At 42.3% G+C, this 20,264-nt stretch overlaps 1 protein-coding gene across 1 annotated transcript in view; it reads left to right on the top strand.

Moving 5' to 3' along the window:
• Positions 1-2,090: 2,090 nt before the first annotated feature.
• Positions 2,091-20,264, top strand: part of PLAGL1 (PLAG1 like zinc finger 1) — a 45,700-nt gene continuing 27,526 nt past the window's right edge. Inside the window, exons 1-2 of the mRNA XM_054061810.1 lie at positions 2,091-2,196; positions 19,311-19,353. Coding sequence (XP_053917785.1) covers positions 19,335-19,353 — 19 coding nt within the window. The 5' untranslated portion in view covers positions 2,091-2,196; positions 19,311-19,334. The remainder of the gene's footprint in view (positions 2,197-19,310; positions 19,354-20,264) is intronic.

Genomic DNA, 20,264 nt, shown 5'->3' with positions numbered 1-20,264 from the left:
TTCCACCCCACCTGCCATGGGCAGGGAGATCTTCCACTAGGCCAGGCTTCTCAAAGCCCCATCCAACGTGGCTTTGAACTCTTCCAGTGATGAGGTATCCATAGCTTTTGTGGGCAACCTGGGTTTCAGGACTTTCAAAAAGTTTAGCAGAGCTGTTTCAGCCTGTTTTCAAATTAAACTGGAGGAAAAAATACATTTCCCTACATATATTCAACCATTTTTTCAGATGATAAGCAACTTGATAAGCAATTCTTAAGAAATAAGCGCGCTGGATCCAGGATGCAGATTTCTGAGCGCTTTCTCCCAGAACCATTGGAAACTGGATACAAAGTTCATTTTGGCATTGCACTGTAGACCATTAGTAGAAGGAGTTGAGCTGATACCTCTCAAAGTTACACCGAGGCTGGGTACCTGTCAGTAAAACTCTCGGACAGCAGCATGTGTGTGCAGAGCTTCCGATATTTGTGTGTTCTGTCAAAAGCAGCTGGTTACAATGTGACTGTATATACCTGGTTTCCATCTACTGACGTCTCTGCAAAGAGCCAAAGCATTATTTCAACAACTGGCTCGACAGTTTAGCTTCTTACAATCATAGAATCATAGAATGGTTTAAGTCAGAAGGAACCTCAAAGATCACCTAATTCCACCCCCCAGCCACGGGCAGGGACACATCCCACTGGATCAGGCTGCCCATGTTTACTTCAGCACCCACCTGAGAAGTGGGAAAGACATTGAGGCTTACTGACTGGCCCGGATCCAATCTGGGAATCCTCTTGACACTGATGGACCAAACTGGACTGTCACATTTCTTCATTGCTTACTGACAGACGAGGAGCATTCTGCTGAGAATAAAACTCATGGCAGGTGTCCTAGCAGAAATCACAGGTTTCAAAGAGCATGGGAGATAACAGATAAAAAGAATATACCTGTAAAAGTGTGTCTTTGCTTGCTTATATGCATGTGTTAAACATGAACCTCACCTTATCCATCTTTAATGGGTACAACCTTGGGAGCCCACAGAAGCTGTATTACTTTAACTACACAGCAACAGCCCTGTGGTGTTCACGAAGCCCTGAAGATTCCCGTCCTGCTCTCCTGCAGGATACACCTTTAGAACAGCAGGACAGTATCTATCACAGTGAAATAGTGAAACAATTTCAGTGTGATTTTTCACTGCCATGGGTTGCATGTACCAGAAGCTCAACGTGGCCTGGAGTGCATTCCCATGGTCTCCTGCGATGCTGCTTTATTGCAGAACCGTTGTGGTCATAAAATGCCTTAGGTCACCCCATTCATCCCCCTCAGCTCTACCACGGACATTTGGCCCCCTCAAGTTACCCAGCCCTACCCCAGCTCCTCGGGCACCCGCGGCAGAGCTGCTCCCGCATCCCAGACCTTTTCCAACCCCTCGAGCACCCTCGGTGGAGCTGCTCCCGCATCCCACCTCTTCCCCAATCCCTCGCGTACCCCCGGTGGAGCTGCTCCCGCATCCCGTCCCTTCCCCAACGCCTCGTGTACCCGCGGCAGAGCTGCTCCCGCATCCTATTCCTTCTCCAACCCCTCGAGCACCCTCGGCGGAGCTGCTCCCGCATCCCAGCTCTTCCCCAAGCCCCCGTGTACCCGCGGCGGAGCTGCTCCCTCATCCCATCCTTTTCCCAACCCCTCGGACACCCGCGGCGGAGCTCCTCCCTCATCCCAGCCCTTTCCTAAGCCCTCGGGCACACACAGCGGAGCTGCTTCTCCATCCCACCCCTTCCCCAACCCCTCGAGGACCCGCGGCGGCGCTGCTCCCGCATTCCAGCCCTTGCCCAAGTCGTCGGTCGCTCACGGCGGAGCTTCTCCCGCATCCCATCCCTTTCCCAACCCCTCGGGTACCCGCGGCGGAGCTTCTCCCGCATCCCAGCCCTTCCCTAACCCCTCGGCACTCACGGCGCAGCTTCTCCCGCATCCCATCCCTTCCCAAGCCCTCGGGTACCCGCGGCAGAGCATCCCATCCTTTCTCCAAGCCCCGCTCCCCCTCCGCTCGGGTGTCCGGATTGCCGGGGCGGGCAGGGGACGCTTCCCGCCCCCCGTCCCGTCCCAGCCCCGCCCCGCCCGCCGCCGGGCGTCTCCGCGGGGGCGGGAGGAGCCGCGGCCGCTGCGCTCCCCGGCCGGGCGCTGGGGGAGCGGGCGGCTGGCGGGGAGCCGGGCCATGAGGTGAGCGGGGGGCGGCGTGCGGGGCCGGGGGGCGCCGGGGCCGGGAGCGAATTGCGCCACACGTGTCCGCCTGCAGGAGGAGACTTTTTACAAATCTGTTTATTTATGTTTCCCTTCCTCCCACCTCCCCCTGGACCTTTCCCAAGCCGAGGGCTCTCTCTCTCTCCCGTTTGCCCGTCGCGGAGCGCCGGGATGGGATAACGCCGCTCCAGCCCCCCGGGGACACAAAGTCCTCGGAGCCGGGAGTTAAGGGAGGGACACATCTCTTCTCCTCCGGGAACAGCAAGGCCTCGGGGCCGGGAGTGAAGGGGGGCGGGGACACACGCACATCTCTGCCCCGCTCTCCCATCCCTCTCTCCATCCCCCTCGGCTGGGTGACAGCTTGCTCTGCTCAGGTCTTCCGCTCCCACTGACTCCTGTGGGACACGAGGAGGGTTTTCTATTGGGAAGAGGGCCTTAAGACATTATATGATATGCTTTTTTTCTTAAAGTACGTAACTTTGTTAAAATTTAACTTTCGGTTGGTTTGTATTTCCCGTTAAAAGTCTGTGTCCCATAGCCAAATGACAGTTTGTTTTTTGAGAAAGATGAACTCAGGACAGCCAAACCCTTCTCCGAGAGCTGTTGCTTTCCCTGTGTGACTTGAGCATAGCAAGTATGTTCTTCCTTACAAAGGAGAGCTGATGCTTTTGTATGACATTTAAAGTAATCAGTGAAGAGCACAAAGTAGTATCTGCCTTTAAAATCTGAGTTTGAATATAATCTTCTCAGCTGATAGTTCTAATTTATAAAGGACTGTATCAGACAAAATCAAAGCTATTTTTTTGGCATATGATATATAGAATCATAGAATCATAGAATCATAGAATAGCTTGGGTTGGAGGGGACCTCAAGGATCATCTGATTTTATATCTATGTGTATCTACATACATATACTTGTGTGGCTACTTCATCCAGCATATAGGGTTATTCGTATCACCTTGATGACAGGAGTCTTTCTGATCGAATGCTACATACATTCTTTGTCCAAGAAGTGGAGAGGATGTGCTTGGCATTATCGCTAGAACTTTAACAAATCCTACTCTGACACAAAGAGGAAGGAAGAGGTTCCCAATCTGAGCACTCACATATCTCAGTATTGCAGTTGTAAAGTTAACATCAGCACGAGTGACCTGATTCTTGGTTGTCCCAGTGCTTAGCAGAAAACCTGGCAGTTTAAGTCTGAGATATCTAATCATGTGCAGCAGCACAAAGTGTCAAGCGATCCTGTCGTGACTCGGCAGCTTCTTCTGGAAGATGAGAGTGTCTCTTTTTCTTGAAAGGTCTTCAGTACTCCACTGGCCCTGCATGTGCGCCTTCTCTGTTGTGCTCTGACCCTTTGCTAGGGAGAAATAAAGATATAGTCATTGGGAATTTCCCATCACCTGTCCCTTTTATTGATTTGGAGAAGGATCGCACAGGGCACCATTCCACCTTTGTGCGGAGGGAAAAGTTGTACTGTACAACATTAAATGGGGTTGTGCTAGGCAGGTGGCTCTGGGTGGAACAGGAGTAGTTTTGCTAAACAGAAATACAGGTAGAACGACAGGATCAGTGACAGATTGTGTGACTATTATTTGATATTGTCTGTGTTTGCTGCGGTGGTGCCACTGTATGTGCAGTCTATTTTCCATCATTAGTGTGCACTGACTTGCACTGCATTGTAAGTCAAAGCAGTCAAAATCTCATTTGCAAGCCTAATGCAAGCTGGTATAGATCCTGGAATAGTATAACTGCATGAAAGGCTGATCACCACTGTGTTTTGAGTTATTGAGTGCTCTCAAGGTTTATGTCTGACATTTAAACAGGATCTGATCATGCAGATGCTGCAAATGGGTAGCAGGATTATTTGTTTAAGAAGTAGAAGATGGGATGAGTGGAATAAAAGCTAGAAATAAGATCAGAAGAACTGTACCTGTTTCTGTGGACCTCTACAACAGAGTGACAACAGTAGTGGGAGGTCTGCAGAGTTTGATACAAGAAAGTACATAAACACAACAAAATAAATAATTTCCTAAAGGCAGAAGGGGCTATTAAATTATGCATTTAGTTTGCCACGTTTAACCAAGTTGAAGCCTTAAACTGGCATCTTCAAGTTTGTTTAAAATTCCTCAGCTTTTAAGATAAAAATGAAGAGTTAAACAGTTTTGAGTGCATTGCTTGTAGATAGACTTCCTTTTAACATGGGCACTTGTTTTGCATTCATTTTGCGGACACATAAGCCAGCGGGTCACAGATTCATGGTCTCTAGCTAAAGACAATAACTTCTATTTCCTTTCAATTCTGTAATCTGCTCAGCAGTGAGAATCTCCTTGTTGTGAAGCTCTGTGAGCACACGCATTTCTTCTCTCCCTGCCTGTTCTTCTGCCAGGACTCACTGGAAAGGAAACAGCCTAAGATAATTCTCCCCTTCCAGGATTGAGACACATTTATTCCACAGTGTGTTGCAGGGGCTGGGAACCGAACTGCTGTCCCTTTTCCTCAGACTCGTGATTTCTTGGCTGATGACTGAAAACCAAAAACATCAACCCTCACCCTGCCCATAAGTGAATACACACACTGTATTTAAGACAGTCTGTGCTAGTGTTTGATGCGAATTTTCAATGCGTTTGAGCACTTGACATTACACTTAACTTTACAAACCTAAATAGTCCTCTTCTGTAAGAGCAGTCTGGCTCACAAGATGTTTGCAGAACCAAAGCATATTTAAAGTACACGTTGCCAACTAGTTCCCTATTGGCTCCATTGAGTTTTTATTTTAAGATGTTCCTGCTTTCAAAGATAAGCATGAAGCAAATGACAGTGCTCCAAATACCAAGAGAACAGCAGTCACACACTTCTACTTAAGCATATGCCACCATACAATCAGCCACATCATTTAATTGTCACTAAACCCAGAAGAAAATGTTTGTTCTTTTCATGCGTGCATGGAAAGAAGTGGGAAATGTCTTCAAATGATGCTAAGGATGCTGCTATTTTATGATAACTAGCAGGAAATAACAAGAGTTAGGACAGAAAGAAGTAGGTCCACTTGAATTCTCTATGGGAAGTTCTTAAAGTTGATCATAAAATGTAATTCCACCCATATCCTGAGAATAATCAAATAGATATTTTGCTTTGAGCTTTGCTTTTTTTCTGACCTGCCTCTTTCTTCCATGCATTCTCCTGAATATGGGCTATTTGAAATTTGCTATGAAAGAGTGTTTAGTGCTCCAGATGTCTCTGACATGACGATTGAGAAGTGGCAGGTCTTTACAGTAGTCTTTGTACGCTTCTCATATTTCGTCTTTTTTCTTGCTTTCTCTGCCCGTACTGATTGATCTTTTGTAAAACGGCATGAGATGCGGTGCTAAATCAGGATCAAGGATGACTTCATAAACTAATTCTGTCTTGAAGGACAGAGTAGATCTGCTTTTAACTTTTGACTTCCTGCACCTAGAGCACTGTTTTAGGAGAAGCTGTTTCACAGACAGCTTGATATAGCAAAATTTAAGTTTTCAGAACTTCAGAAAAATTTAGCTCTTTAATTTACTAATAAATCTTTGAAGATTAATATTAAACAAATAGAAATGAATACTCTAGTTCTTATCTGTATCGGTGAAGAGCCTGAAAAAGTAGCTATGCAGAAGAACTGGGTGCATTTCATCTTGTTATTCTTAATTTAGGTGCTGCTACTGGAGTACAAAAGATGACATAGGGAGTATCTCAGAAATATTACAATGGTCTACAGTGAGTGGCACCTAGTCCTGACTCTCCAACAATTAAGTAATGGGGAAGAAGACCTCCCAGCTCTGTCTGACCCACAGGGGTCAGAGAGTAAATGCCAATTTTCATCCCAGCCCAACTGCTGGGAGCTACTCCTCAGTGTAACGTGGATGTATTCCCTGTGTCAATTGTTTTCTCCTCCATTCTCTCCTCTTCTTTCAGAGAGGTGGGAATGGGTCTGTCCCAGGAGGGTGCTTCTTTATTTCCTATTTTATGTGTATCTTGGGGAGGAGCAGGGGACTTGCCTGTTTTGTCTGTTGAGGTACGATAGGAGAATGGTCATCTCATGGGTGTCTAGAGTGATAGTATTTTTTTTGCCTTATGTAGTGGTGGTGGATCTCCTGACAGGGAAACTTGTGCTGATGGTTAAGGTAGTTGAGATGGTGGCTGCCTAAACCTGCATGTTGCACATAGAGCTATTTCAATGCTAAATTGTGCTGAGGGATGTTGCAGATGACCTGTGTGACCCAGACACTCTGCATGGTCTGGCTCACCATGTTCATTGTGCAGATGGCACCACACTTTGTCTCCACAGCAGATTGGGGAAGGTTGTGTAGTGTCAGTTCGGGAGTAATAATTGTTCCAGAATGGCAAGATTCATCCACAGATTAATAACTTTGCTAGGGTCATCTTGTTGGGAGGCACTGTCCCCCTGTCAACCTTCTGATGGCATCACCTCTCAAACAATCCTCTGAAGAACTGTAGCAAGAAATGTCTTTGCAGCAAATACAGAATAGCAGCTGGTAGAGTGCATAAAGTGGTGCCACCAGTGTGGTCAACTGTGTGCATTGGGCATACAAGTCATGGGCATGGTGTAGGTAAGCTGAAGAGTCTTGCAGTGCGGACATATAGAGCGTGCAGAGATAGCCACTATGCTCCCATGCAGTTCATCTGATACCTACACAGACAAAGACAGGCCACAGCATTTGCTCCAAGTCTTGTACAATGGCACAGTTAACAAAGCCAGTGTAGATGTGCTTTGCTTTTCTTCAGGGCCTGTAATAGGATTGCACTTAGGAAAATACTAAAGTGGCACTATCTAGCCTGTGCTGGCATATACAATTGCAAGCAACTATGTGCAGTGAGCAATATTATACTTTGCTCCCGACTTGGTCTCTTGTTTCCAGGTTCCTGTTGCTATGAATGGTGTTGAGGGACTCTTTGGGGATAAGCATGAATATCTTCTGCGAGAGTGTCACGTATGTCTTTCAGAGAGAACTGCAACAGCAAAAGTCCCATGTGTGGTTTTGGCCATAGACTGTCACTGCAATTTTATTGGTTTACTTCAGCTAGAATGTTATTTCAGTTCTCATAGCTGTGTGATGTCATCAACAGCGTTGGTTTGTCCTGTCCTACAGAAATAAGTAACATTAGAATCAATATGGCTTTTTTAAAGATTACAATGTAAAAATGCTGCAAGGCTGCAATAAACAAGTGATTCATAAAGCATTCAAATTTTTTGCCAGTGCCTTGAGACGTTGGTACCAAAAGAAGATGCCAAGTATCTAATCATTATATTGTCCTGCAGTAATAAACAGTGAAAGGGCCAGTGAACCACATGTTAAAGACATAACTAAGCTAGTTCAAAGTTTATTTTGGCTCCAGGGAGGTGGATATTCCTTATTTGTCAGGTGGAATTATCTCTAGAGTCATCGCCACAGATGTGGCATGCAGAGAACCAGGGAGAGTATGAGAGAAAGGAAAGCAGTGATGCTGAACAAAGATCTGGAAAGAGGCGGTAAGCAAAAGGCAAAGGAAAATATAATGAAATATTGGAAAGTATTAGCTAAAGGAAAGAATTTAGTAAAAACATAACTGAATTTAGATTGAAAAAGCAAAGGAGAAATTCTAGATGGAAGAATAGTGCAAAAACCCCAGTGATCTTCTTTTTCAGTATAAGAAGTTCTATTTTAATTCCGCTTTCATTTAGTCTTAGCAGCTAGATCAACATGCTGTGCAGTGAGGCAACCTTTGTAAAGTTCTAGAAGGCAAAAAGATTCTACATACGTGGTCTAGGATGCTTTCTGGCTTCTGATTTTTTCTTGTATCTTGGCTTACCTGCATCGTTAAGTTAAAGTCATTAAACCTGTTTTAAGAAATTAAGCTATGTAGAAGTAACGTAACTTTTCTGCTTCAATTGCACTTAGATACCTCATCAATCACCCAAATTAATTAAATAAGTGACTTAATACCTCTCACAGTGAAACAGAAGCAGGTGAGTTGCTTGCTGAAGTCAGCTGAATTACCTTTTTGTATTCTCAGAGCTTATCCAAGAAAAAACTGGGGCTGCTAGCCAGAGTGAATCCAAATGCACTAGGATAACTCCCTCTTTTGGACAAAGAGAACTTTGAAAACTAGCACATGAGGTATCCCAAGTGGATGCATCATCTACTTCTTGTAAATCTGGCAGTCATATAGCCCTTCCTCATTCTGAAGGTGCAGGATGTTGGGAAGAGATCACTCAGTGGTTGGTCCTTGGTGGTAGGTGCCAACAAAAGAAAAATTGTGTCAGATGAGTATTTCCACAGTTGGGGGGCGAGACTGTTATGTAGTCAAGTGAAGGAAAATGAAACCAACAGTTTTGGTGAAATACATAACACAGCCTGTAGCACTGGTTCATCCCGAAGCCAGTGAAACTGATACATTTCTGTCAAATGTTTTGGTTTCAGTTACTCCATGTATTCAGACAAAAATAAGGTTTAATGGAAATATTTTGACGTATTCATGGCTCACTTGATTTTACAAACCTAACTCTGATTTCTCCACAAAACAAATAAGTAAGCTGGCAAAGCAAGCATCCGTTTACTATAAAGTCTGTGATCTTGAAATTCTGCAATTCTGAAAAGTATTCTCTGTTCTCCCTTCTGTGAGCCTGTTGTGGAGGGGTGTTTGTGAAAAGTTTCTTACCACTGTGGTAACACTCATAGCGTCCAGGTTTGGGAATCCATCCCTTTGGATTTTCACTTTTGCTTAGAACAAAAGATTGCAAAGGCATTTTGGGTCTCTTGGAGGTTGCAGATGGAGTCTAATGATATTCTTATCACTGTTAGTGCCTGACAAGGCTTCTGGATGTTATTACTTCTCGCATAACAGCTGCCAGTGACAGGAATAATTTTCACGCTTGGAAATATCTTTACTTGACCTGTGCACATTTGCATGCTGTTCTTCTCTCTAAAATATTCTTAGTGGGAGTGATAGATGAAATCATCTCCCTTTTGAATGCGTGAATTTGCTGTACAGATTTTTCACTGAGTCTGCTAAGGTATGTGGAGGATTTTAATTAATAAAATGTACCCTGGTTTTCAAGAATTTAATTGAATAAAGTGAAGAGAGACTACCCTGACCAAAACAGAGAGATCAACAAGGAAGAAAAAACCCAAGGATAAATCAGTGAATAAGTTGGTTTTCACTCTATATCTTACTCTAAAAGAAAAGAGCAGGCTGTGATTTTTTTTCTGTAAGTTGTTCTTAGAGTTTCAGTGATTTGTCAGTGTTGAAGCCTGAATCTCATAACACTTCAGTCTTTGCAGGCCTTAGCACCCATACAGGCAAATATTTACAAATCTCTGGATCTGTACTGAAGATGAAATACTGAGTTGCAGAGAGTGTAAGAGGGTCTTAAGAGGTCATCAAAGTCACTCAGTTGAGAAGCAGTTGTGAGTCTCTGTCCTTTTAAAAAGAAAAACTGTTAGATGTTTGCGAAGTTTTTCATACTGCCTTTATCAGCAGTAAAAATATAAATGTTTTAAAATCATTTTGAAATAGAACATTACAAAAAAATAGTGCAGACTTCTTAAACTAATGGCAAACCAATTGTGAAAATAAGGTTATTTTAAATATTTTATTCCCAAATCAGTAAAACAGTTTACAAAATAGTTACATATAGATATATTACTTTTAAAGTTATTTCTAGTCAAGTTCACTCATTTTTTGACTATGTAAGTCTCTGAATTGACTTTGTGGTCAGTGATTTCCACTGATGACCTGATTTATCATCTAGTTTTGAAAAACTCAGAGTCAGGCTATGATTTTAAAAATTAGATTCCACCCTGACAGCAAAAATCTACTTAGATGCGCGCATCTACTTAGATGCTAACATTGCTGTTGTACTTCTAATAATATATTTGTGTCCCAAAGTCTTAATTTGCCTTAAATTATAACTTTAATTTCATTTATTTTGACAAGGATGTTCTTCAGAAATTCAATCAGTGGAGTTTATAGGACAACTTAAAACAGCATTTTTGTGGAAAGCGCGACCTGTGCCTTTGGTTTGTCCCAACAGAGAACTGACTCTTGAATCACACTGATTCTCCCAATGCAGATCTGGTTAACAAGTTATGAGCAACCATTTATTAGAGATCTTTTGGATTTTGTTATTAACTTTGTAATAGGTTATTAACTTTGTAATTGGAGACTATAATGTCATGGTGCAATAAGAAAAATACACTTCACTAGTTTGTTAACTGAAATCATGGAAGTATTGAATAGTGAACACTTTGAGGTAACCCTAAGTTCTTCCACTTGCAGACCTCACATCCCATATGAACATCTGATAGAGTATGTTCATGTAGGTTTTATAAATTACTTAAAATGACCTTCTGGTAACTTGGGGTGCAAATGTCAAATGTCTGAGTTGTTTGGGGTTATTTTTCATTAACTCACTGAACCATACTGAATGGATGTTTCAAATGTCAAAGTTGAAGAGGTCATACAACTGGGTGAAGAAATAAGGACAAATGACCTCTTGGTGAACTTTTAGTGAAAGGTTAGAGGTCACAGGGTTTTTTCTACATTATTGTAACAAGCTTTTCTATATCAGGATAACCCCTAAATGAAGACATGGTGTTCTTTGCCTCTGTGGCTAGAGCCTTAGGAGAAGTTAAATGGATTCCAAGACTATTTCTGATAAAATGGCATACGGATAAATGACTGTAACAAAAATGTTGAACTGCTGAAGTACAAGGTATATTTAATATTTGCCTGCACTTTGCATTCATCAATCTATGGTGTGCCAAATTTCAAGTTCCTAATGTAGTCTTGATATAGGAATTAGTGGTCACTTGTTCCTAAGTGGGTTTTTTTCATTCTGTTGAGGTAGTCACTGAACTATTCCTTTACTAGTCTCTACAGGGCTCTTCAGTATTGGCCTTGTTATTCTGTTGTCATAATTCCTTTTGCATTCTGCTACAGTGAAAAAAAGCAGCTTGTGTAGACAACAGCCAGTCTCCTGTAATCTATCCAAGTTTCAGTTTTGCTGGAGAAAAGGGTAGAACTACGTTACTTTGCAGGATGAAATTTTAAACAAGCACCAACACTGTGCATGTAATGCCATATTTTTTGGCTTACTGTTTGAGTAACATGCAAGAACTGGTACAGGATCCCAAGAGGTTTCTATACCACACGATTACCCAGAAGGCTTCCAGTCCAGACCTCAAAAAGGCAGGAATGTGGTTATAACTCTCTGTTACAAGCTGTCAGTGTGGGAGAACAAGAGATTCAACTGATGTTTAGTCGGCAGTGGGGAGCAACTTTTTTCACTCTCCTTTATTAGAGAAACAGGTTATTCTTCTGAATGTGAGTGGTGATTCATTGTGTTGAATCTGCATCTATAGCTACATTTATTCAACATTAACCTGTGAGACACAATTGTTGCGTTTTGGAGTTGTCATATGGCTTCATAATGAAAGGAAAAATCAAGGAAATAGCAGAGTAATATTTGGGAATGCCTGTTGCTTTCCTTAATCAAGTATATTTGTTGCATTTGGAGGACTTGGATATCAGTTCTGTACTGTAGCCATTCTAAGCACTACTATGAAAACATAACCCCTAAAACTAATATACCCCTTAAGAAAAGGCAATAAGAAATCATTCCTCAAGTTGCAGTTTAGTTCCAACAGAATTATTCCCCGATAATGTAATGGCTCAGTTTCAGTAAATTAGTTTGAATAATTGTCCCTTGCATCTGTACCAAATGAAGTGGTAGATGGCATTTTTCATGCAGTATCCTACTCCAGCCAGTCCACGTGTGCAAACAGAAGTGAAAAGATATCAGTGATTTTGCTGCTTAGTTTGGTACTGGCAAATCTGGTTGCTGTTGCCAGAAAATCTGAAAGATGTGTCAGGCAGCTGTTATCCAGTACAAGGCTTGTGAGTATTAAGTTCTTGGTGAAAACTCTTTCCTTATGCTTCAGTTTGAGTTTTAAGGATGTATTAGTGTTACTATTGCTTCCTTCATACAGCTCAAGCAATTCCTGTCTGAGGCCTTTAGGAGTGGACAGAGGAAAGAAAACATTTGTAGTACCCAAGATGCTGTTAACAAACAGTGGAACATATTATGGAAGAGCATTAATTATGCTTTGATACATAATGTATGTATAGAGACACCCAGCTTCTATGAAGCAACTAAAGAGACAAAGCTGTTAAACCTGGTACAGTCACTGTTAAGTTCATATCTTGAATCTAAAGTACCTCTAAAAATACCAATATTCTCCACCTGAAGTCCTTTAGCAGGTAAAACTTCCTCAGTTTTACTAGTTCCTGAATCAGTCATTTCACAGTGTTGAAATTTAAAGCTGCTAAAAACTGAGAGCAATAATCTGAAAGTGAAATTTGACCAAATGATTTTAATATCAATATTTAAATAATATAGTAGCAACATTACACGCTGCATTACGTTATTGCAATGATGCATCTTGATGATGTTGTAGGTGTGTGCAAAATGTGTGAGCAACTGAGGCTGGGAGGTTTTAGATTATCATAATGTAAGATTTTTTTACCATAATCTCTGCCTTTTAAATTATCATAGTCGTTCCCAAGAGGTGTGAGGTAAGGCATTGGCTTCTGGATGACAAATCCATTTTTATGATTTCCTGAAATTTAGTGTTGTTACTGAAGTAGTGGCTAAATAAATGTGTATCCCTCTCTCTGGTCACTGGAGCAGCTGTTGCTCCATGCAACAGTACCTGTGTCTCCACTGTGGATTTAGCTCACGGCATTTGGAAAGCTGATGGCTGGTAATGAGTTTTATTTGTAGTGAGCTTATGAAAGGAGAGAGTGTTAAAGCCAAGGTTTTCATAAAAACTTATTTGCAGCCACAGGAGACTTGTTGACTCTTTGGAGTAGGCTGCCTGAGAAGGATGCAGGGAAGGAAAAGGAAATCTCCCTGGCACAAGCCCATCCAGAGGAGAGAAGTGGCAGTGCCCTTCCTAAAATAAATGTTGGGATGCAGGCCTGAAGTGATGAAAAGAGTTTAGCCAAGGTATTGAGGGAGAACAGGAAAAAGCGCTTTTTCATGTGACCTCGTACAAGTGGGTTCGGTGTTTTTTTTTTGCCATTTCAGTTCCTGAGTTTCAGTGAGTAGACCAGAGTCCTCTCCACAGGCTCATTGAAATGGAAATGGTTTTGCTGTGGAATGCAAATTATTTTAGGAATGTTCCTGGGTCTTGAGGCTTTTTAAAACGGAGGCTTTTAAGATTTTTTTTTTTTAAAGCTTATTTTAACCAATTCTTGTAGCAAAACAAGAATCCAGAAGGATGACTGGTGCCTTGACCCTGACCCAGCAAAATATGAAGTATAGGTTTGTCTTCACATGTTCAAATAGTTCCCTGCAAGTCAGTGATGGAAAGACATAACACAGAAATGCTTTGCTGGATTGCAGTCAAAATGCTGAGTACTTTGCAAAGCCAAACAACAGCAGCACTCAGTAAGGCAGGCTGGCATGGGATGCCGTTTGGTATCATTCCCTAGGGATTTGTCTCCCTTTTGTTACTATTACTTTTCAAAAATACTATTTAATAGCATTTCTTCTGTTATCAGGGCACTGGAGATGGACAAAGGTCTTTTGCAAACCAAAATAGACCAACATGAAGTGATACAAGACTAGGAAAATTATGATGAGAGAAATGCCATATTTCAGAACAGGAAAGACTTAGAAACGAGGAGTGGGGTTTGTTGATCTTTGTGCTTCTGATATCAGAATACAGGATATAAAATGGATTTCCTTTTAATGCAAATTGGTGGGTTTTGCTTTAAACTGAAAATAAACTTAAATAGATTTGTTGTATGTGTGGACTATATTTGATAATGCTACATGTTAAGGTTATTGTGAGCAGGTTAGAACATTGACTGCTTGGTACAGGAAGTGGAGAGCCAGGACTTTTTTATATATTCAAATTTAACACTCAATTAACACAAAAATAATAGCCAACTGATCGAAAAAGTATCAAAGTCAATAGATATCTTATTGCCTGACCTCATGAAGTCACTAGAAAATGACAGGGCTCTTGATTGTGCACATACCAAGGCATTTATTCTGTAGAGATGTGTATATATTTATAAAATTTCCTTCAGCAGCCGGACTAGTGTATGTATTTGAATAGCAATTGTGTGTATATACATACTTCAAAACAATTTTCATGAAGGCATACAAAATATTCTTAGTAAACACATTAGAGAAAAGATATCCTTGGGTGGATGACTTTCATCCACTCACAGTCTGCCTGATAATTTTGTGCACCTTTGTTTTACATCTGCATAGTCTCTTGTAGAAGAGAGACATATTCCATATGTAACTTTGGGTTTTCATTGTATTTTACATTAGCAAATAAGTCTTACATTTGAAGAACTTATGCAATATCAGCGAGCCCGACTTCTGGATCAGGAACACAAGTGTTTGTGTTGTACTACTCAAGTTCTTTTCTTAATCAAGGGGAAGTTGTGGAATCCAGTACATGAAGAAAAATGTTATGATGTCAAAAGAATTATTCTGTTTTATAATTATAAAATAATTCTGTTATTTGAAAAAAAAGTATAATTTTGTAAAAGTAGGAGTGGATGCTGTTTTAAATAGGTTGTAAAGTGGTTTATAATTTCATGTTTCCTCCAGTGAGGGAGTCTACATGTGGTAGGTACAAAATGCACAGAATTTCACTGCTGGAGGTGTTTGATGAGTTGTACTTAGCCTGTACCAAGTCCTGATTGTGGATGTGCATGTAGGGCTAACAAAAACTTCAGAAAATCTACATAGATTTCTCTGCATGGAAATTTTGGTCTTGCTTATTAGTTTTTCCCTGTTAGTATTCCACTAACACTTATATCATTTCTGTATCATTATAATTTTCCTTCCCGTTCATGAATTTGGGAGGAGATAAACTATGCCAGCAGAAATGCAGTTAGCCCAGCGCGAGCACTAGCAGTAGCCAAAAGTGAACAAGCGGAGACACCAGTGGAATGCTAATGTAGTGTAATATATGCATTGTCTCCTGTCTTCTGACGGATGCAACCTGAGGCATGAGGTATGCTGAAAGTTAAACGCCAGCAACGGATTTCTGTAATGGAGGAAGAGTCCTTCCTGATTTAATCTCAGTGTAAGTAGGTTAAATGTGGTTTTCCTGTCACATCTTTGCTTGTGTGTTTTAAAGACATCTGCAACCATATTACTTACCATAGATGTCTTGAAAAAAATGCTTTTACTTGCATTTTACATTTACTTAGTTAAAATATGGTAAAAGATACTTAGATGATAATGTCATCTACATGAGGCTGTTGTGAAGCTTTAGATGAATTGTCTTGGATGGTCTTTCAGTATATGAAGTATAGCAGCATCCCCTTTTCAGAAACACAAGTAAGGTGGTCAGATGACTTCACAGCATCAGGGGAAGTGTCTTCTGGTGCGTGGTTAACTAATGCATCTTTTTGGCAGGCAGCATGGAGCTGGGGTGCATTTTTGAGCCATATAATATAAGATCCTTAGAAAGACTATGCCTGTGCTAACAATTGTCATTGGGATTTGATGTTGTTTTTGTGAGGAAAGCAGTGTAAGGAATCCTGTAATAACCTGAGGGCCTGAGGGGGGGTAGATGCTAACTGGTGCAGAACAGATGTGTTTCCACTCATAATGGATTCATAATTTAAAAGCTGTTATCCAAGTCTTTGTCTCTGCATGGCATAGGTCTCTTTAGCAGACAGTATGTTCTCTTGTCATCCACAGATGGCGTCACGATGCACCATAAGGGTATTACCCACAGCGTCAGTGTGGCAGTGTGAAATCTTTTCCTGTTGCTGCCATTTCTGTCTCTTCCCCTTCACTGCCTGCTTTTCCACTGGCTTTCTGGGGCATGATGCCAGGGAAGGTACATGTACCTCTTCTGGAAGAGAGTCAGCAGAAAAGCTCTGTCACATGAACCCATATGACAGTGCTATGGCATCACATGCAGGACAGCTGTCTTGAACAGCTAGTTAAAACTAGCTGCTGTCAGTCTTACATTGCAGATGTTGCAAAGGTCCCTCATGGAGTAGTTCCTATATTCCCTTGCCATGGAGTTTGTTGTCTCTGGTGAAGGTGAGCTTCAGGACCAGTGTAGCAAGCGCTGGTTAGTAAAACTGTCGTGTTGAACTTCATGAGAGCCTGTGTGAACTTCATGAGGTTCAACAAGGCTAAGTGCAAGGTCCAACACCTGGGTCAGGGGCAATCCGCGGTTTCAGTACAGGATGGGGGATGATGTGATTGAAAGCAGCCCTGCAGAGAAGGACTTGGAGGTGCGGATTGATGAAAAGCTCAACACAAGCCAGCAAGGCATGCTCATAGCCCAGAAGGCCAACCATATTCTAGGCTGCATCATCAAAAGAAGCGTGGCCAGCAGGTCGAGGGAGGCAATTCTCCCCCTCTATTCCACTCTTGTGAGACCTCATCTAGAGTATTGTGTCCAGTTCTGGGATCCTTAACAGAAGAAGTATGTGGGACTGTTGGAACAGGTCCAGCGTAGGGCTACAAGGATGATCAGAGGACTGGAGCACTTCCCATACAAGGACAGGCTGAGAGAGTTGGTGTTGTTCAGACTGGAGAAGTGAAGGCTCCGAGGAGACCTTTTAGCAGTCTTCCAGTACAAGAAAGCTGGGGAGGGACGGTTTACGAAGGCTTGTAGTGACAGGACTAGGGGCAATGGGTATAACCTGAAGAAGGGCAGATTTAGATTAGACATAAGGAAGAATTTCTTCACCATGAGAGTGGTGAGGCACTGGCACGGGTTGCCCAGGGTCGTTGTGGATGCCCCATCCCTAGTAGTTGGATGGTGCCTTGAGCAGCTTGATCTAGTGGGAGGTGTCCCTGTCCATGGCAGGGGGGTTAGAATTAAATGATCTTCAAGATCCCTTTCAACTCAAGCCATTCTATGATCCTATGTTTCTGTCTTCCTAGAAATCTGACCTGCAGTGGATACAGAACTTCAGATGAGAACTTAATTCAGAAATTTTAGCCAGGTGTCATGATAGTTTTTTTCCGGGTACAGGAGGAGCAGAAAGTGGAGCCTTTGTGCCTCTCAGTGTGAGTCCCTGGTAAACAAGGCAGCCTTCACTGGTGTCTCAAGTGCATCATGAACAGTCCAAATCCTATACAGGCTGGTTTCCCTTGTTGTGCATTTCCTTGTGGGAGTCACCTTTCCTGTGGTGCAGCAGCAACCCTGATCCTCACATACGTCTTCCTGATGGACTATACCTGAAACCTGGCTGTCTGATTTCATTAGTTCCATGTCCTCTGCATCAGAACAGAAAGGGTAATAGACATTGTCTTTTCCTGCTGTGGACCGTGGACGTCCTTGGGCAATCCCACCGCCATCATGTGTACGATTCCAAGTCACACGTGCCCACAGTGTGCCCACTGTGGTCACTTCTGAAACACAAAATGCATAGTCTGTAAATTTGTGGCAATGGTGGAACAACTAAGGAAAATAAAACCTAAAATCCTGGCTTCTACTCAAATGTACTCTGCAACATGCGCTTTCTGATAGGCAGTGCAGAACCCATCCTTGCTTCCTTTAACCGGTGCATAACCAGTTTTCACCACCACAAAGCATTGAACTTTTAGTTATCCAATGTGATTGTAATCACAGTTTTGCTATCCATAGACTGTTAACCCATCGAGTCCCATTCAACCTAAACACATAAGCTAATTTCCTCCTACCTGAAAGCCTGAATGAACCTTGTAAGGCTTTGCCTCAAATTTTCAGGGCTGCAATTTTCATGTATGGGAAGCTTCCCCCACTGTGCTCCTCCTCCTCTACTGCCCATTTATGAGTGAATAAGGACAGTATTTAAGAGTAGCCACGAACAGCTTCTCTTGGCTGTGGGCAGCACAGGAAATTTGGCTGATATACCTGTAACACTTCATATAAAAGTCAGTGTGGTACATCGGTATGGTTTACAAGGAGTAAAACCACAGAAGTTTGGCCAATGGGATTGTTCAGCTGAGGCCAGCGTGGCCTCTGGCCAACCACCTAAGTTTAGGCTGAGAAGCCATTGATGTGGCCAGAAACCACCAGGTGCTGTGCCTGGTTGGCACAATATAAGTGACTAGCATGACTCTGCGGGTGTTGGAGCTGTCTTGGTTGTGGGGCGGTACGCTGCGCAAGAGGTGCCCTCATGCACCACAGGGCTGACCTTGAAACAGGAGAGCGATTTACAGTGTTGGTTTCATGCAGCTAGGAGGACAGGCAGTTCTGAGTCCGTGTTGAGGGTAATGGGAAGAGCTGGGACAGCTTCTGAAGGAACTTGTAGTTCTGCTTCAGCTCCCTTGCCTCTGCAAATGCACCTTGCTGTACTTGTCTTCACCCTGTCAGAGATTATGTCCTGAGAGACTGACTGCTAGAAGAGGAGCAGTTCCTTGTGTTGATGCACCTGCTGCTCCGTAGTTCTGCAAGCGGCTTGTGTTGCAGTGACTGGAATGCCCTCATGGAGATGTTCCTTCTTGGTCTGTAGACTCTCTGTACTACCCAGGGACTGGACGATGGGTTGCTGCTGCTAATGCTGCCTCATCAGAGGACTGTACAGGGAGAAAAAAGAGAAAATTTCTCAGGATTTGGCGGCCTATGGAGAAAAACACTTTGGTGATATATGGATATCCTCTTCATAGTGCCTTCTTCTCTGGGGCAAATCTTCTGCAGCACAGTCCTTTGACCATGTCCTAGGAAGACTGTTGGGAGTGCAAAGTGACCTGCCTGTACTGCTAAGCACCTTTAATGCCTTGAGGGTCAGCAGGTAGATGGCAGTGTCGTGGGCCAATTTCTTCCAGACTCCAGGAGAAGGCAGCTCTGTCAGTATGGGCAAAAGGAGTGGGAAGGAAGAGCCAACCTGTGCAATAGCGCTTTTCTGCTGTGCTTTTTGTAATTGTAATTCTTCCTTGATAGATTTCTCTAGATGTGGTCTCCTAATTTCCTAAAGAACTAAAAAACTATGCATGTGATAAGTAGCATGAGGTTTAAACATGAATAGTGCTAGTTCAGAGAACTGATTTTTCTTTTTTCATTTATTTTATATAGGTTTCCTTTGCCTCATCTGTAAACATGTCCACAGACCTGCTATGTAAGTACATTTCTATCATGCCACAGTGATTTTTTGTACCATATGTTTTTATCAGATTCCCAGATGTGCTCGTGATTAATGTCTTTTTTAAAGTATAAAGTCTGCTTTTATATTTGCGTTTCTTCTGAGAGGTCTGTGGAACAATATTACCATTATAATCAACGGGATTATTCTTGGAGTAAGGCATGACTTAATATGAGTGAAATTGTAAAAATCTGGCCCATATATAAGAACAGACTGGTTCATTGAGACTTAAAAAATTACAATTCTATCTAAAATGTTTTATCTATCTTTGGAACAAATACCATCCCAGATGACTACTGAGTGATGCGCTTGTGGTATTTTAATCATTTTGTGAGTTTAACTCCTGTGTTTCCAAGACATCATTATCCAAGTCACATCCAAATCTCACTCCTCATCATGATTATCCAACCTTCTTTTTCAACAGCAAAGAAGATACAAGCAGCATATTCCTATACTTTGCTGTTGTAACTACTGCTAAAAACTACTGCTCAGATCTCCTGATGCTCACATGCTCTAGCTCCAACCTAAGCTTTCTGCAGCATTAAGCACATTTTCCGTATTTATTGATCTGATCTACATGCCTTCTTCTGGAGTCTCTCCAGTGCCTCAGCTGCCATTCATTATCATTACCTCTGAGGGCTGCCCAACTATACACTGTGCAGTGTAAGGGAGGGGAATTTCAGAAACCTATTTTATCAGTTTCCAATACTTCCTCAGAAGAACAAAGAAAAAAATTTTCTTTTGGTCAATAATAATCAGTTAATACATATCAAAATAGCAGTGATTTACTGGGAGATAACAGTTATCCATGGAGGTAATAGCTGTACTTCAAGTTCTTTGTGAAAGTGCATTTTTTGAGCTTTATCTGCTAACTGGCAATTTGGAGG

The sequence above is a fragment of the Cuculus canorus genome, chromosome 3 (assembly GCF_017976375.1).
Source record: "Cuculus canorus isolate bCucCan1 chromosome 3, bCucCan1.pri, whole genome shotgun sequence".
NCBI lineage: Eukaryota > Metazoa > Chordata > Aves > Cuculiformes > Cuculidae > Cuculus > Cuculus canorus.
The sequence above is the reverse complement of the archived record's forward strand: the minus strand, read 5'-3'. Positions and strand labels throughout refer to the sequence as shown.